Source organism: Doryrhamphus excisus, chromosome 11 (genome assembly GCF_030265055.1).
Source record: "Doryrhamphus excisus isolate RoL2022-K1 chromosome 11, RoL_Dexc_1.0, whole genome shotgun sequence".
Taxonomy (NCBI): domain Eukaryota; kingdom Metazoa; phylum Chordata; class Actinopteri; order Syngnathiformes; family Syngnathidae; genus Doryrhamphus; species Doryrhamphus excisus.
Genome location: NC_080476.1, coordinates 3,665,084 through 3,680,802, shown reverse-complemented (window position 1 = coordinate 3,680,802; position 15,719 = coordinate 3,665,084). Strand labels below are relative to the sequence as shown.

At 47.7% G+C, this 15,719-nt stretch overlaps 1 protein-coding gene across 1 annotated transcript in view; it reads left to right on the top strand.

Moving 5' to 3' along the window:
- Positions 1-14,566, top strand: part of LOC131138260 (protocadherin-16-like) — a 66,981-nt gene extending 52,415 nt beyond the window's left edge. Inside the window, exons 9-29 of the mRNA XM_058087053.1 lie at positions 13-200; positions 278-374; positions 2,298-2,455; positions 3,947-4,387; positions 4,451-4,746; positions 4,815-4,930; positions 5,858-6,097; positions 6,162-6,287; positions 6,358-6,567; positions 6,846-7,102; positions 7,181-7,387; positions 7,462-7,858; positions 7,947-8,060; positions 8,134-8,345; positions 8,420-8,571; positions 8,821-8,951; positions 10,022-10,308; positions 10,474-10,615; positions 10,705-10,876; positions 11,050-11,459; positions 11,529-14,566. Of these exons, the coding sequence (XP_057943036.1) occupies positions 13-200; positions 278-374; positions 2,298-2,455; positions 3,947-4,387; positions 4,451-4,746; positions 4,815-4,930; positions 5,858-6,097; positions 6,162-6,287; positions 6,358-6,567; positions 6,846-7,102; positions 7,181-7,387; positions 7,462-7,858; positions 7,947-8,060; positions 8,134-8,345; positions 8,420-8,571; positions 8,821-8,951; positions 10,022-10,308; positions 10,474-10,615; positions 10,705-10,876; positions 11,050-11,459; positions 11,529-13,567 (6,392 nt within the window). The 3' untranslated portion in view covers positions 13,568-14,566. The remainder of the gene's footprint in view (positions 1-12; positions 201-277; positions 375-2,297; positions 2,456-3,946; positions 4,388-4,450; positions 4,747-4,814; positions 4,931-5,857; positions 6,098-6,161; positions 6,288-6,357; positions 6,568-6,845; positions 7,103-7,180; positions 7,388-7,461; positions 7,859-7,946; positions 8,061-8,133; positions 8,346-8,419; positions 8,572-8,820; positions 8,952-10,021; positions 10,309-10,473; positions 10,616-10,704; positions 10,877-11,049; positions 11,460-11,528) is intronic.
- The last annotated feature ends 1,153 nt before the right edge of the window (positions 14,567-15,719 follow it).

Genomic DNA, 15,719 nt, shown 5'->3' with positions numbered 1-15,719 from the left:
CTTCTCTTGCAGGGGAGATCAGTACTCGCCTTGCCCTGGACAGGGAGCAGCAGTCCAGCTACCAGCTTGTTGTGGTGGTGCAGGACGGGGGCACGCCTCCACGCAGCGCCACCGGCACCGCTCACATCACCGTGCTGGACGACAACGACCACACCCCAACCTTCACACACGCCCGGCCAGACAGGGAACTCATCTTTCAGGTGAGAGGGTCCAAATTCTGCTTGGATTAGTTTTATATATCTGTCTCCTAAGATAATGGTTCAATTCTTCATTGTAGGTGAACGAGGGGCTTTCCTCTGGCACCGTTTTGGGAACCCTATCGGCTAAAGACCCTGATGAGGGCGAAAACGGTACCATCTACTACTCCCTATCAGGTAAGGTCACAACTACATTTCATATACAAGTCTTGTCATTTAGGAATGTAATTATGAGCCCACAATGTACAGAAAATTGGGCAGCAGATGACTTAATAACATGATCTAAAATACCTAATAACACAACCCCCCTGCCCCCCCGCCATTGGTGTTCAATTATGATGATCATTGTGGAGCTCAATACAACCTTACAGTTTTGTGGGAATCCTACGATGTAGGCTGAAATGCTTCACAATTTGTTTTTGTCTGTTTTGCATTTGGTGAAAGTCCGGAGGAAGAATTTGTCCAAATTCAACCCCAGGCTAACGAACATGTGAACATGAGCACATGGGAATTTGTTTGTGTATCCTTTCATGTCAGAAGTCTCCACCGATTTTTAGTGATGGTTGGTGAAACTGGTGGCAGGGGCCATTTTTTAAACTGAATTTGAAGGGCTAACTTTGTGTTGGGACCCCTGATGTGCATGCATGTTAAGGCGCCGAAGTTACCAAATAACAGTAAACATAGCAGATCCAGCAACATGTGAATAGCATCCATTTGCCTCATGAGTGTTCTAGTGGGCTAATGCGGGGACTCCTCCCACATTCCAAAAATATGCTAGGTTAATTGGCAACTCCAAATTGTCCATAGGTATGAATGTGAGTGTGAATGGTTGTTTGTCTATATGTGCCCTGTGATTGGCTGGCCACCAGTCCAGGGTGTACCCCGCCTCTCGCCCGAAGACAGCTGGGATAGGCTCCAGCAACCCTGCGACCCTCGTGAGGATAAGCGGTACAAAATGAATGAATGAATGTAAAAATGACTTAAAAGTCATGAATACATTTTATTGGCCACATTCATTTCGGTAAATGAGTAAAATAACATTAGTTTCACTGAAGAATCAATGAAAATATTGATATAAACAAGTGATGTTCAGCTGGCATTAGAACATTATGAAAGAGTATTTCGCCCAAAATGGTCCCTGGGACTTCATGGTGACTTTCGTTGGTGCCTGGTTGGTGCCCATTATTGGACAACACGACGAGCTTTGTATACGCTCCGCCCTCTGGCCGCTTAACTGGGCAGGTCCTGACCTTTTTTTTAACGATATGGTTGTGTCTATTTGAGCCAATACTGATAGTAATTTGTCCACATCAACACAGTGCACTCACGTTTTTAAGTCAGTTTCAGCTTCTGTCTCTGGCCACCAGTCCCACCAGGTCAACCACTGACCCAGTCCCTCTTTTTAGGAGGCGTGGGCAAAGTATGGCCCCCATCCATCCATCCATCAATTTTCTATACTGCTTAATCCTCATTCGGATCGTGGGGGTATGCTGGTGTGTGTGGGTTTTCGCCCACTCCACAGTGAGGTGGATGGTATATGAGGTGGAGTCCCCCAGAGATTAATTCTTGGACCCATCCTCTTTGTCTGTCTACTTGCTTCAGTGCGATATTTAGAGAGCATAGCATCTCCTATCACTTTTATGCTGATGACTCCCAAATTGCCACTCACAAAAAATTACCCTGCCCGCCGCCCCCCGACACCCATTCTCGAGTGATTACGTGACGTTAAAGCCTGGATGTTTTTAAAGCTCACTGAGGGGAAGACTGAGGTTAACTTCCTTAATCACAGTGAGCCCCTTTTAGGGCCCCTTCAAGAATGACCTAAGTCCTGCAGCCTTGGTGGCACAACAGGCAGTGATCTCTAATAGACAAATTAACGCCATTGTATGGGAAATCAAATGATCTTTAGCTTTGACACATTTTCAACAAGTCATACAAGCGTTTATTTGGTCACGTCTAGACGACCAGAAGTCTGGAACCAAAAATAGGGACTCCAATTCTTACCTCCCTGCACTGGCTGCTGGTTAGTTTTAGAATTGATTTTCAGGCAATAAATTTATTGTGTCATCCTAACTGTAATTTCTGTTGCATCGTGTCAAGGTCCCAGAGCCGAGCGCTTCTCCTTAAATCCATCCACCGGGGAGCTTCGAACAGCATCTCCCCTCAGATGGGCGGAGAGGGCCGAGTACGCCTTGACCGTGACCGCCGCTGACCACGGTGTGCCGAGCCTCAGCTCCACCTGCCAGCTGCGGATACAAGTAATCACAACTCTGTCGTCTCTGCAAAAAAAAAAAAAAAAACACAGCCAGTGTCACTGCCGCCTTTTTATAGTCTTGCTGCTTCTGTTGTCAAAAGAATTGGAGAGGGAAGTCAATATGAGAAGCCAAACATCTCTAATATCAGGAGTGTTTCCTGCCACGCAGGTTAGTACAGTAACCAGAACCTCAGGTGAGGAACCCCAAGCGACAGGAGGAGGGGGCTGATCTGGACTGAGTTATTGTAGTGAACTTCCACTGAAGGGTCAATCCCGCACATCAACACACAGTATCTGCTTTTCAGCCTTCTGGCACGCAGCCATTTAGCCACAGCGGGGCGATTAGCTGGGAGCAGTCTTTTGCTAATCTCAGGAGAAGGTGGCTGGGGGTGGCAGGGTTGTCTTGGACCCCCCGCCCCCCCACCGTCTACCCTGCTGATGCGACAGAGGGATTAGACAGAGGAGAAACAGGCACCTCGCAATCAGACGCTCCCAAATGATGTGTGATGAGAGCCAGCTGCAGTGCATAGCTCCGAGGGAGAAGGGAATACGGTAGTGAGCACAGGCGGCGTGTATACTCAACATGCCGATGCTACGCTAATGATACATTCACACTAGTTTTTGTAGCACACAATGAAAACTGAGGAAAAGTAGTCCTATGACATATGGTGCAATCTTTCCATTTCACCTTATAGTTATTATTAGAACATGTTTGTATTTTTGCCCAATGTTTATTTTATGTTTCTGTTAGCAGATGCCCTGTGCCATACACTGTGGTTGTCTTTGACCATGCATGCTGCTTTATGACAGTGTCCAAAACATTCTCCACAGACGGGAAAAATGCTGAGCCAATGTAAAGTACCAGTCAACAGTTTGTAGACACCTTGTCATTGGACAGCATGACAAAGCATCTCTAACCTTTTGACTGGCAGCGTATGTCAGTAGCTTTGTGTTAAAGGTGACACTCCAAACTAGTAATATCTAATAACATATCTCATTCATAATTTGTGATATGGTCAAAATTCCTATTGATACAGTCCCTGTTGAACGACAGCATCGAAAAGTATCTTGAAACTTTAGACTGGTGATGTTTGTCTATTAGATCAGGACTCTTTTATCACGTTGCTGCTTTGGATCGGACCTCCTTCATTATTTTGTAAAACAAAAAAGGCCAATCAAGCAAGAATGCATTCACTGGAAATAAATTGCACACAATGTCTTCCTGCCGGTGGGGGGGGGGTCATTGTCTTCATAAGAACAAAACAAAACCAGACTTCAGCTCAAGGCTACTTTCGGGCTGGTCTGGCCTGAGGGCGCATGCTTTTCACAGTCCCTAAATAATCCAGATCCTGGACCAGATGCAACACTGGCCTAAACATGTTACCTTCATCCTTGTGGAAATAAAGATGTTGTTCATCATGATGATGTACTGACTGGAGCAGCCAGTCATTGCGTGACAAATGCTGATATTGCTCGCTCTACTTGTTTTTTTCAGGTTGTGAGCTCCTCCAAGTCCACCCCTAAACCCAACGTGCTCTCCATGACCCTGAACACGGTGGAAGGCGCTCCCCCGGGCTCGGTTATCGGGTCGGTCCGTTCCCATGAGCTCCACGAAGCTGCCGTGCTGGAAGGCCAGGTCACCTACCTGGTGGTGGGAGGGACGGACCAGGACGGGACGTTCATGGTGGACCATCTGAAGGGGGATGTGTACCTGGTTCAGGAGCTGGACTACGAGAAGGGGTCCAAGTACACGCTGCACATCGAGGTATCAGACTTCTCCAGGGCGTTTCCCAGCAGCCATCTGGTGAAGCTGACCATCAACGTGCAGGATAGCAACGACCACTCACCACAGTTCACAGAGGACCCAGTAACCATCGTGATCCCTGAGAACCTCCATCCCGAGTCCTCCATATACACCTTCCAGGCCGTGGACCAGGTACGACACAAAGAGTATTCATGTTTTTTTTTTATTAAAGTGAACTGCGGCATCTCTGTCCAGGATGGTAGTGGCCCCAACAGCGAGCTGCGTTACTCCATCGAGCACAACTGGCCAGAGAGTGGCGACCTCCTGAGACTGGACCCCATCAGCGGTGTCCTGACCCTTGGGCAGAAGTTAGACCACGAGACCACGTCCTCTCTTTACCTGGTGGTGCGGGCCACAGACCAGGCAGCAGATCCTTCGCAGAGGCGCTGGGGTTCGGTCACCGCGCGAGTGTTTGTCACTGATGAAAACGACAACGCTCCCGTCTTCAGCTCACCGTCTGCTGTCAGCGTTATGGAGGACCAGCCTGTCGGGTAGGTGAGGACCGAACATCTAAGAATTCAACTGTCATGTCATTCGATGCTCTGTTTTTTCTGGGCAGCTTTGTGATTTTGTACGTGATGGCCCGAGATGCAGATGAAGGTGAAAATGGCAGAGTTTCCTACAGAATCCAGGCAGGAAACAGCGCCGGTCGCTTCAGCCTGAACCCAAACACAGGTGAGCCTCTGAAAGCAGGAGACAAAACAAACAAATGGAAAAGTAGTAAGGATCTTACTGAAGGTGTGCTTGATATGCTTATGGGGGGACTGACCTTCGAACCCACAACCTTTATGTTGGACGACAAACACTTCCACCGCCCAGAAAAAAACCACAAAAAAAACAGATGATAATTAATGCATGAAGGAACAGTATGGAAACAATCCATTGAATAAATCCAAGAGTGTGGTTTGAGTCAGATTCCCTGCGATTCTGTGTTGAATCGTTCAACCGAGCATATGGACTTTCATGCCTTTCAGATAATCACAAAAGTTCCATAAGGCAGCTTATTCACTCGAGAGCCATAAGTGTTAAAATACTCATAAGCCTCACAACCGTCTGCACTGGATGACTTTTCAGGAGTAATATTTCACCCTTTTTTTCATTTTCTCCATGGATTCGTTCACGGGAACGGATCTTTATTTGGTTTAGGGAGGCGGCCAGCCTTCGACGCTTCACGCGTCAGCTCATCACCGTCCCAGTAAGGCTGTAGGAGTGTGGTCAGGCTGAGATTAGGGACTGGGACTCGCTTAATGCAGCTTGCAGATGCTTGAGTCTTTTTGGGTGTGAGTCGTGTTCGCTTGTGGTTTGTTTTCTCAGACTCTATTCAGCTTTAACATTAGACATTTAAAAATATATATTTTTTTAAGTATAAAGTCACATTTTTAATTAGATGGCAATTTTGAAAGAAAAAAATGGAATGAAAACAAAAATGGTTGTATAAGAAATAAATGTAAACAAAGCTGGACTGAAGGTCTTTACTGCTTTTGTTTCAAACTTCTTGCATTAAAATGAAACATTCTGCAAGCAATCGGAACACACTCATAAACAAAACTATTCCCATAAGAGATTAAAAGTGACATCATCTCCTTTCTTGCTGCCCTGCAGGCTCTCTGTCCATTCTGAAAGCCCTCGACCGAGAGGAACAGGAGGTCTTCAATTTGACCATTGTGGCGGAGGATCATGGCGTACCTGCGCTCTCCGCCTCCCAGGTGCTTTCAGTACAGATCATTGACGTGAACGACGAGGCTCCTGTATTCCAGAAGGCTGAGTTTGAGACTCACGTGCTGGAGAACCAAGGACCGGGCACCACGGTGCTGACAGTGGTGGCCACAGACAAAGATCAAGGTGAGGCCATTCAGAGGTAGCTTGTTTGTGTGCGCATTATTTATTCATGTGTGTTCTCATGCAGGTTCTAACGGTCACGTGACCTTTGGGGGGGTGACGGAGGAAGGTTTCGTTATCAACCCTTCAACTGGTGTCATCACCACCACCAAGGAATTGGACAAAGAGCTCCGTGATCACTACATACTCACTGGTACTGAACTCAATTGGGAATATCCACAAGCAGGTGTTCTCTCGCTAACGACGACCCCTCTCCATGCCAGTCTACGCCCGCGATGGAGGCCTACCCCCTAACTTTGCCAAGGCGGTGGTACGAGTGCAGGTACAGGACGTCAACGACAACGCCCCGGTCTTTGCCAAACCGTGGTATGGACTGGAGGTGCCGGAGAACCAGGCCCCCGTAGAGCTTTGTTTCCTCAAGGCCACGGACCCAGATTCTGGTCCTGGCGGAGAGCTGGAGTACAGGATCACCGGTAAGAGTCGTTCCATGCGTCTTAGCCAAGTATTTCATTAGAATGGATTTAAAAGGGTACTTGGTTGGCTTGTATTGTTTTTGGCGTTGATCTCCAACATATAAAGCACATCCACACACTCAACACAAGTCTGGCTCTGGACTTTTCCCTGTCTGACTTTTTTAAAAAGAGTCTTCTACTTCTCTGGCATCTTCTCCTTCTGAATTCAGAGTTGGCATAGTTAGCAAGCCCTCGTTCTCTAGTACTTGTACAAAACATTTTTCCTTGCCTACATCCAGCTGGAGATCCAGATGGGGATTTCCAGCTCCATGCCAGCATGGGAGTCCTGTCCACCTCACGGGGGCTGGACAGGGAGAAGAGAGCTGGGTACACCCTGGAGGTGGTGGCAGCAGACCGGGGTAGCCCTTCTCTCAGCACTGTGGTCACGGTGGAGGTCAGAGTGATGGACGTCAATGACAACAGCCCTACGTTTGCCAGAAGTAGCTACACTGCTGATGTATCAGAGGATGCAGCGGAAGGATCTCAAGTCCTGACAGTAGGAAGACGCTGATCACGCACCTCCTTGCCATCGTCCTCCTCCTGCATCTAAGTAACATACTTAATGTGTCTCCAGGTGTCAGCAACAGATGCCGATGATGACCTGAATGGGAAAGTTCTGTATTTTCTCAGCCAGGAGGCACACGGAGCGTTCGCGGTGGATGAGCACACCGGTCGCATCACCACATCCGCGCCACTAGACCGGGAAAGACAGGCGTCGTACAGCTTCCAGGTCCTCGCTGTTGATCTTTCACCAGCGTCACCCAGGAACACCTCCGCTCAGGTAAAAGCAGGAGGAGGTATCTGGAGTGATGCTGTGAAAGATCCTGACTTCACCTTGTCAACCTCCCTTTGCAGGTGACGGTCACCATCACTGATGTCAACGACAACACGCCCGTCTTTATTCAGGATCCGCTGGTCATTGAAGTGTCCAGCAGGCGGTCCCAGCACGTTCTGGCCACCATGAAGGCCGAGGACAAGGACTTTGGAGCAAACGGTTCTGTGTTTTATCGTTTTGCTGCGCCAGTGAAGGGCTTCAGCATCAACTCTCTGACGGGGCAGATCCAGGCTACGGAGCCGCTGGAGACACTGACCCAGGCCCAGAGGACGCTCATCGTGGAGGCCATGGACCAGGGCACACCTGCACAGTCGGCTCAAGGGGTGGTGGTGATCTTTGTGAAGGAGGTGCTGTACAGTGGCATCCGCTTCTCCAGGAATGCACGAGACGTCAGCATACAGGAGAACGCGGCAAAAGGTCTGACGTTGTCTTATTAGCAACTTGAAGCGGATTGTCTCAAGTATTATCGACTAAGCTTTTTCATGGTCTTTCTATCATAAACCAGGCACAGCTGTGGCTCAGGCTCAGGCCCAGTATCCAGACGGAACACGCAAGGGGATCAGCTACAGCATCTTCAGCGGGAACAGACAGCAGGCCTTCAGTATCAGCTCGTCCACAGGTGACCACTGCTCTTTGGTGCTAAATCCTTCACCATCATCTCAACACAACTCACTCAACTGCGTGTCCTCCAGGTGAAATCTGGGTGCAGAGCTCTAAGGGGCTGGACTTTGAGGACTCGCCCAGACTCCGAATAGTCGTCAAGGCTGAAACGGTGTCCTCTACCTCATTTTTGGGCATAAACCTGATGCTGCAAGATGTCAACGACAACCTTCCCCGCTTTCAGCTGCAGAATTATGTGGCTTACATGAGGGAGGCCCAGGGATATGAGCTGCCCATCATACAGGTACCAGTGCCAACTACCTTCTTGGACCCTCTGGGGTTTTAAGCCTTCTGAGTTTCACATTTGTTCCTTTCCAGGTGGTGGCTGAGGACGTGGATCAAGGCCAGAATGGTCAGGTGACTTACTCCATCCAATCATCAGACATGAGCGGCCTGTTTAAGATTGACCCCATGACGGGAAGCATCACCACAGCGGCCATCATGGACAGAGAGATCTTTACCCAGACCAAGTGAGGAGACAATTACAGCTGGCAGCTTTTTTTATTGGTCTTCGTCTTATTATTTAAAAAGAAAGGATTATGAATGATATATATATTAAATTCAGGTTGAAAATGCAAATGAGTGTAATGCTGAGATGTTTTGATCAGATAGTTTAGCATATATTGACCTACACTGCATTGCTTGTAGCATATTTAATGTACAAAATGGATACAGTCTACTAGTTATAATGTATAATAACATTTATCCTCCAACCACAGGCTGGTACTGACAGCGACAGACAGAGGAAGTCCAAGACTGGCGGGTTCTGCCACACTGACAGTCATCATTGTTGACCAGAATGACAACAGTCCCACTATTCCCTTGCCACAGGAAATACGCATCTCAGAAAGTAATTACATCTTTTCCTCACATACATTAGGGGTGTAATGGTACATGTGTTTATGATCAGATTTTTTAGTCAGGAACATCCCCACACAAGACACAGAACGTGAAAATCCTGTTTAAAATGTGCTGTTTGGTATTTTTTGTTATTTTGTATCAATAGCCACGTTTACATGAGGAGTTTTTCCTCTCTCCGAATGACTTTTCCGAAAACAATGGTATACATGGAAATGAATATTCTAGTCTCTTGTCTACATGTGCTGCTATACTCAAACAGAATAGTCAATGGAGTGTGCGCAGTAAAGCGTAAACATCAACATCACGTGATACTGGCTTCCCCGAGTTTCTCCAAGTAGTTTTTCACTTCTTGGAATAACTCCGTATGGCGACTTTTTTGTTCATCCAGTCTTGCAATTTAGTTTGAATCAAAAACAAAGTTTCCGCAGCAGTCCAGTGCCGATTCCTCGCCTCTATTTTTGAAACTGAAGAACGTCTCGAGCTGCGTATTACGTCATATCTGAGCATGCGCTGAAAGAACGCACCCGGGATAAATTTAAACCGGAAAAGATAAAATTCAATCATGCTAATATTTTATAATTAAACTCGGGACATGTTTTATATAGATATATGTTTTCTTTTTCAAGAAAAACTGGACTTGTGAATAAAGTGTAGAAGGGTTTAGATTCTGTTCTACAGATGGCGCTAATGCACACCGAAAGCTGCTTGCCAACCGCCAATAAACAACAGAAGAAGAAAAACACCACGAAGAAGAACGCACCCTGACAACTTTCTGTTTCAGCGGGTACAAGATACGTCAATCGGATTGGGGAAAGGATATAAATAATAAACCGAATAAATAAACTAAACTAAAAATAAATAAACCGAATCCAATTGCGATATTTGGGTCCATGTATATGTGGCTATTGTCTGATTACATTTTTGTATTTAGTGTTTTTATTACAGTATTTTATATGTCCTTCATAAGTGTTCCTTTGTGTATGAGATTCTTACACTAAAGGACTCTAAGATTTTTTGTCTTGTGTATTACATGCAGCTGACATTGATTTTGTCCATCAGATACATTGATAGGCACAGAGATCACCCTTGTGACGGGTAACGACGTGGATTCCAGCCCCGCCCTGTCCTACTCTTTACACCTGGACCCGACCTCCTTGGGCAAGTTTGGAATCGACCGTTTCACGGGAGGGGTGTCCCTCACAGCGCCGCTGGATTTTGAGGAGAAGACGTGGTACACTGTGACCGTCAGAGCCACGGACAGCGAGCACCAGACGGAGGCCAATATTACCATTGTGGTGGAGGATGTTAACGACAACGTACCTGCGTTCACCCACGACCTCTATCAGGCAGGGCATTTTTTTCAGTTCTAGAATGACTACAATCTTTGTTCATGTTCAGTGTTTCCCGTTGGTTACGTTTTGGTTGTACTGTATATGTGCGTTGGTTTGTTTAGTCAAAGAATGTATCTGGCACTATCTCGAAAATAAAATAAATATAATGGACACCCCCAGGTGACCCTACCTGAGCACACGCCAGCAGGAAGTGTGGTCGTCACTGTAACAGCCACCGACAGGGACTCTGGCGAGAATGGAAAGATTGCCTACAGCGTGCTGTCGTCAACTCAGGAGGGATTCTACGTTGATCCCAACAACGGTGGACAAGCCCTTCCTCTCTTTGTCACATGGTGTTCCACTTGGGAAGTACAAATAACTGACCCCCCTCTCTTTGCTCTCCACATCCAGGAACGCTGTTCATCAATCACCGAGCTGAGTTTGACCCTGAACGCCCTTCAGTCAACATTGTCATTGAAGCTTGCGACGGGGGATCACCCTCGCATTCCACCCTCACTACCGTCCAGGTCCAAATCGCAGATGTGAATGACAATGCTCCTGTGTTCCACCAGTCAGAGTACAGGTCAGAATCTATCAATCAAGCTACAACTTGGAAATAAATACAGTATTTGCTTCCAATACAAAACATGGCTTAGTAGTTGGTGAGAAAGCCTCGTTGGCAAGGAGTTCCTCACCAACTTAAAAAATAAGCCAAATCAGATCAAATATTCATTTTTCCCACTGTATGTGTGACAGGGCGACTGTTCCAGAGGACACCATCCCAGGCTCCACAGTCCTGACTTTCGAGGCCTTCGATAGTGACCTTTCTCGAGAAAACTGCGGCTTTGACTTTGCCATTGCCAGCGGGAACGAAGGCAACGCGTTTCAGATTGAGAGCAGCGTGCGTTTCCTAGAGGGGCGGGGCTTCCAAACCATCGGCACGCTGCTCCTGGCCGAGCGCACGGATTTCGAAAACAAGCCGCTATACAACCTCACCGTGGTGGTGTCGGATCGCGGCGTTCCCCAAAAGAGCTCCAGCGTGGCGGCCGTGATCACCATCAGCGATGTGAATGATAATCCTCCCGTCTTTGGCAGAGCAGAGTACACGGTGTCGCTGAGTGAAGGAGCCACTGCGGGCACTGAGATCATACGGCTGACTGCCACAGGTACGTCCTTTTTTGGACCTTCATCTCATCTGTCTTTGATTTTATTGAGCTTTTATCGCCTTTCTCCAGATCCCGACTCCGCTCCCAATGCAGAGGTCCAGTACACCATCAGCTCCGGGGACGAGGTCAACTTATTTGCTGTGGACCAGTGGACCGGAGCCTTGCGTCTTCAACAGGCATTGGACCGTGAGCACCAGCCCACTCACACAGTCATCATCCAGGCCACAGATGGACAGGGACATTTTGCACTCGTTCCCGTCATCATCGAGGTTAAAGATGTCAACGACAATCATCCTTTCTTCCCCGTGGAAGTTCTAACAGCAAGCATCAGAGAGAATCAACCCGCAAGCTCTGCTGTGACCGTTCTCCACGCCATCGACCACGACACAGGGGTCTTTGGACAACTGAAATACTACATGATGGAGCGGTCCATGGCGGGAAAGGACTTCTCTGTGGATGCCAACACTGGAGAAATTCGGAGCAAAAATGCTTTTGACTTTGAGAAAATCAATTCCTTTAACTTTGTTGCCTTGGCAGTCGATGCTGGAAACCACTCGGCCACTGTGACAGTGCAGGTTTTTGTAACGGGTGAGGATGAGTACGACCCATTTTTCACATCCTCAGATTTCACATTTGAGGTTCCAGAGGACGCCAAGAAAGGTCAGAGCATCGGCCAAGTTGCGGCTCGTGACGAGGACGGAGGAGTGGACGGTATTGTGCTCTACTCCTTCCCGACAAGCTCTCCTTACTTTGAGGTGAACAAAACAACCGGAGTGATATTCCTCAAGCTGGACAGCTCAGGTAGCAGTGGCGGTTCGGGCCGGGCCAAAAGGGAAGCCAGGACGATGACGCTAGACGTGAAAGCTCACAGTCCTCTGGATACTTCTCGTACTGCAACAGCACAGATCTCCATTGATGTCACCAACACCAGCTTTGGCCTGGCTCCTGACGTCAACATCCTGCTAATCATCATCATCGCCGTGTCCCTGGGCGTGATTGTCCTGCTGGTGGTCATGGCGGTGGTGGTGTTTCTGGTCAAGTCACGCAAGAGGAAGAAAGGTCAGAACGCTGGTAACAGAACTGTTGCCTCAGGGAATGCGCTGAAGAACCTGGACAACTGCAGCCCAGGACAAGGAGGGGAGAGAATCTACCACCAGGCCTTGCCAGGCTATGTTGGAGACCAGGGTGGTGGAGGTGGGGGTCCATACACAAGAGGGGGCTCTCTGGATCCATCTCACTCCAGTGGCAGAGGATCAGCCGAGGCGGCTGAGGATGACGAAATCAGGATGATAAACGAGTACCCCCGTGTGGCCTCCATCACCTCCTCCATGCAGGAGCACATATCGGCCAGGGGACCAGACTCTGGCATTCAGCAGGACGCCGACCAGCTCTCTGACGTCTCCTGTGAGCCAGCAGCCTTGGAAGGCAGCACTTGGTTCAAAGGCAAAAAGCTGGGTGGCAGCCTGAGCGGGACTTTGCTGTCCGGACAGCTCCCGGTTTATAGGGACGAGGGTGGTGGGTACCTGGGGGTTGGTCGGGGCCTGAACATCTCCCTCCCTAAAGATTATGCCTTCCCTGAGGATGGAAAACCGGCAGTGGATGGTTCCCTCACCGCTATTGTTGCCAGTGACGAGGAGCTTCGTGGAAGCTACAACTGGGACTACCTGCTCAATTGGTGCCCACAGTTTCAGCCTTTGGCCAACGTCTTCACGGAGATTGCACGGCTGAAAGACGAGACGGCCCAGCAGAACCAGAACCCCCGCCAGCCTTTCCAACCCAAGCCCAAAACGGACCCCAAACCTAGAATCGATCCTCCGCCGCTCATCACATCCGTGGCACACCCAGGGGCCATGTCGGTTCCGCCAAAAGTCCCTGTGATTGGACGGACATTTCCCCATTTGGCATCGCTCAGACGGTCCCCCATCAGTCACGAGGGGTCCATTTCATCAGCAGCCATGTCCCCCAGCTTCTCTCCATCACTGTCTCCACTGGCTGCCCGTTCGCCCGCCGTTTCTCCTTTTGGAGTCAACCAGGGGCCCTCCGCGTCCATGATCAGTGCCAGGGAGCCCTCACTGGACCGGAGTCCTGATCATGAGATGAGAATATAAAGGAAGTATTTAAAACGTAGAACAGTTACACAAACAAAGCATGATGGGACTTTTTCATTCTGCTTTTTCAAGGGACAAAATGAAGCGTTGGACAGTTGGACTGCAGGGCGTGGAGTGTGTTGACAGAACCAGCCCCTTAGCCCCCTTGATGGACTGATCAGGGACTTAGTGTGTCACTAGTGTCCATGTGTCCTCGCTGGCTGGCCAGAGAGCACCTTGTCCCTGTCTTTGTGTCTGTGGACATTGGACACATTTCAGTATTAAAGTGATTGATTGACGTGCCAATGTGGAGCAGACATGGAGATTTTTGCCTGTTTCACGCCACATTTTCTTTTCTTTTTTTTGTTTTTGTTGTGATTCTAGCTCATGAGAGACTTTTGTGTTTGTTAGCATTATTTATATGAACAAAGGGGATGCTGTGGTAATTTTGTATTTTATTATTTTTGTCAAATTGACGATCAAACCTTGACCAGGTCCGTGCACGTCCGCTCCTCCAGCAGATCACCTATGTGTCTTTTCAACGAAAGTGCTTCCGAAGGTCATTGGGTGTTCATACTATATGCAAAGCATCACAACAACATAACTTGTCTTATCCCACGAGCAGGAAGGAAAAAGCTGAATGCAAAAAGTTGAATGAATGTACTCAAACATCAAGTAGTATTTGTTCTCACCTGACATTAGCATAAACAGGATTCCAGCGATCCGCTCATAAGAATCGACACCACACTCTGCAAGCCAGCAACTTGATTTGGAGGCGTCAGGCACACAGAAACAAAGAGCTGTACACGTATTTAAAGCAAATAAAGCAAACAATAAATACCCCACTGATCCTTTTTGACAAACTGGAGTCTGACTTTGATTTCTTTTTTGACTTTTTCTGTTCAAGACTTGGATGAGACGTTGAACATTGATCAGTGTTCTGTGAGTGCGAATGATGAATGCTGTTAAAATACTGTTTCAGGGACAGGATTTTGTGAAAGGGAAGGCCCTTTTTTGGATTTTGGGGGGGAACATTTCAAATAATTTAGTGAGAGCCTTGTAAGTGATCCGCATGCTGCAGAAACACTAGATGTAGACCTTAATAATTTGCATACGTGATTTAAAATGTGCTTACAAGAGTTCATAACATGTAAATGTATTCTAATATTTATTAATATTTACAATCGAATTATTTTTATATGTATTTCATAAAAGCATTGCGGGCGGCACGGCGGTCGAGTGGTTAGCGCGCAGACCTCACAGCTAGGAGACCAGGGTTCAATTCCACCCTCGGCCATCTCTGTGTGGCGTTTGCATGTTCTCCCCGTGCATGCGTGGGTTTTCTCCGGGTACTCCGGTTTCCTCCCACATTCCAAAAACATGCTAGGTTAATTGGCCACTCCAAATTGTCCATAGGTATGAATGTGAGTGTGAATGGTTGTTTGTCTATATGTGCCCTGTGATTGGCTGGCCACCAGTCCAGGGTGTACCCCGCCTCTCGCCCAAAGACAGCTGGGATAGGCTCCAGGAAAAAGCGGTAGAAAATGAATGAATTAATAAAAGCATTGCATGATTTGTTTGGAAAAACAGCTGTCCTGTCTTTGAAAGCTTGGTCCTTTGGGGGCGCTGTTTTTCCGTGTGTATTAGAGGAGTAGAAGAAGAGCCAGTCGGCAGATACTTATCATATATGTAGAGGTTTTATGTAAAAGGTCGTTTCCCAGGAATTTTATTTAATGTTATCGATTTGTGAGCTTCTACATGTTTTACACCACTCGGACGTGTGATTTTGGTCCTATTCATCGCTCACCATAATGGATTATTCGGTGACTTGTGAACCAGCTAAATTAGCTTAATTGCTAACGAAGCGCGAGACTGCAGCAGTTAAAGTTGAGGAGTTTCGTCGACGAGAGGGCGTGACTTCCGGTGACGCTATGACGTGTTACAACATTCGCCGTTGCTATGGTGACAAGTGCAGGTAGGACGTGTTTTGCGCTCTGATCAGCTAAAACAAACGAATAACTACACACAGGTTAGGTTGCACTGTTGTACACATATTTCTTTATTATTTTTATTCATATTTATCTTTTCTTCAACCATGAAGAGACCTTTGGTCTATGTCAAAGCAAGACTCGCATTAGCTTTAGCCTGGTTAACATTAGGGCCTGTCTGTGAG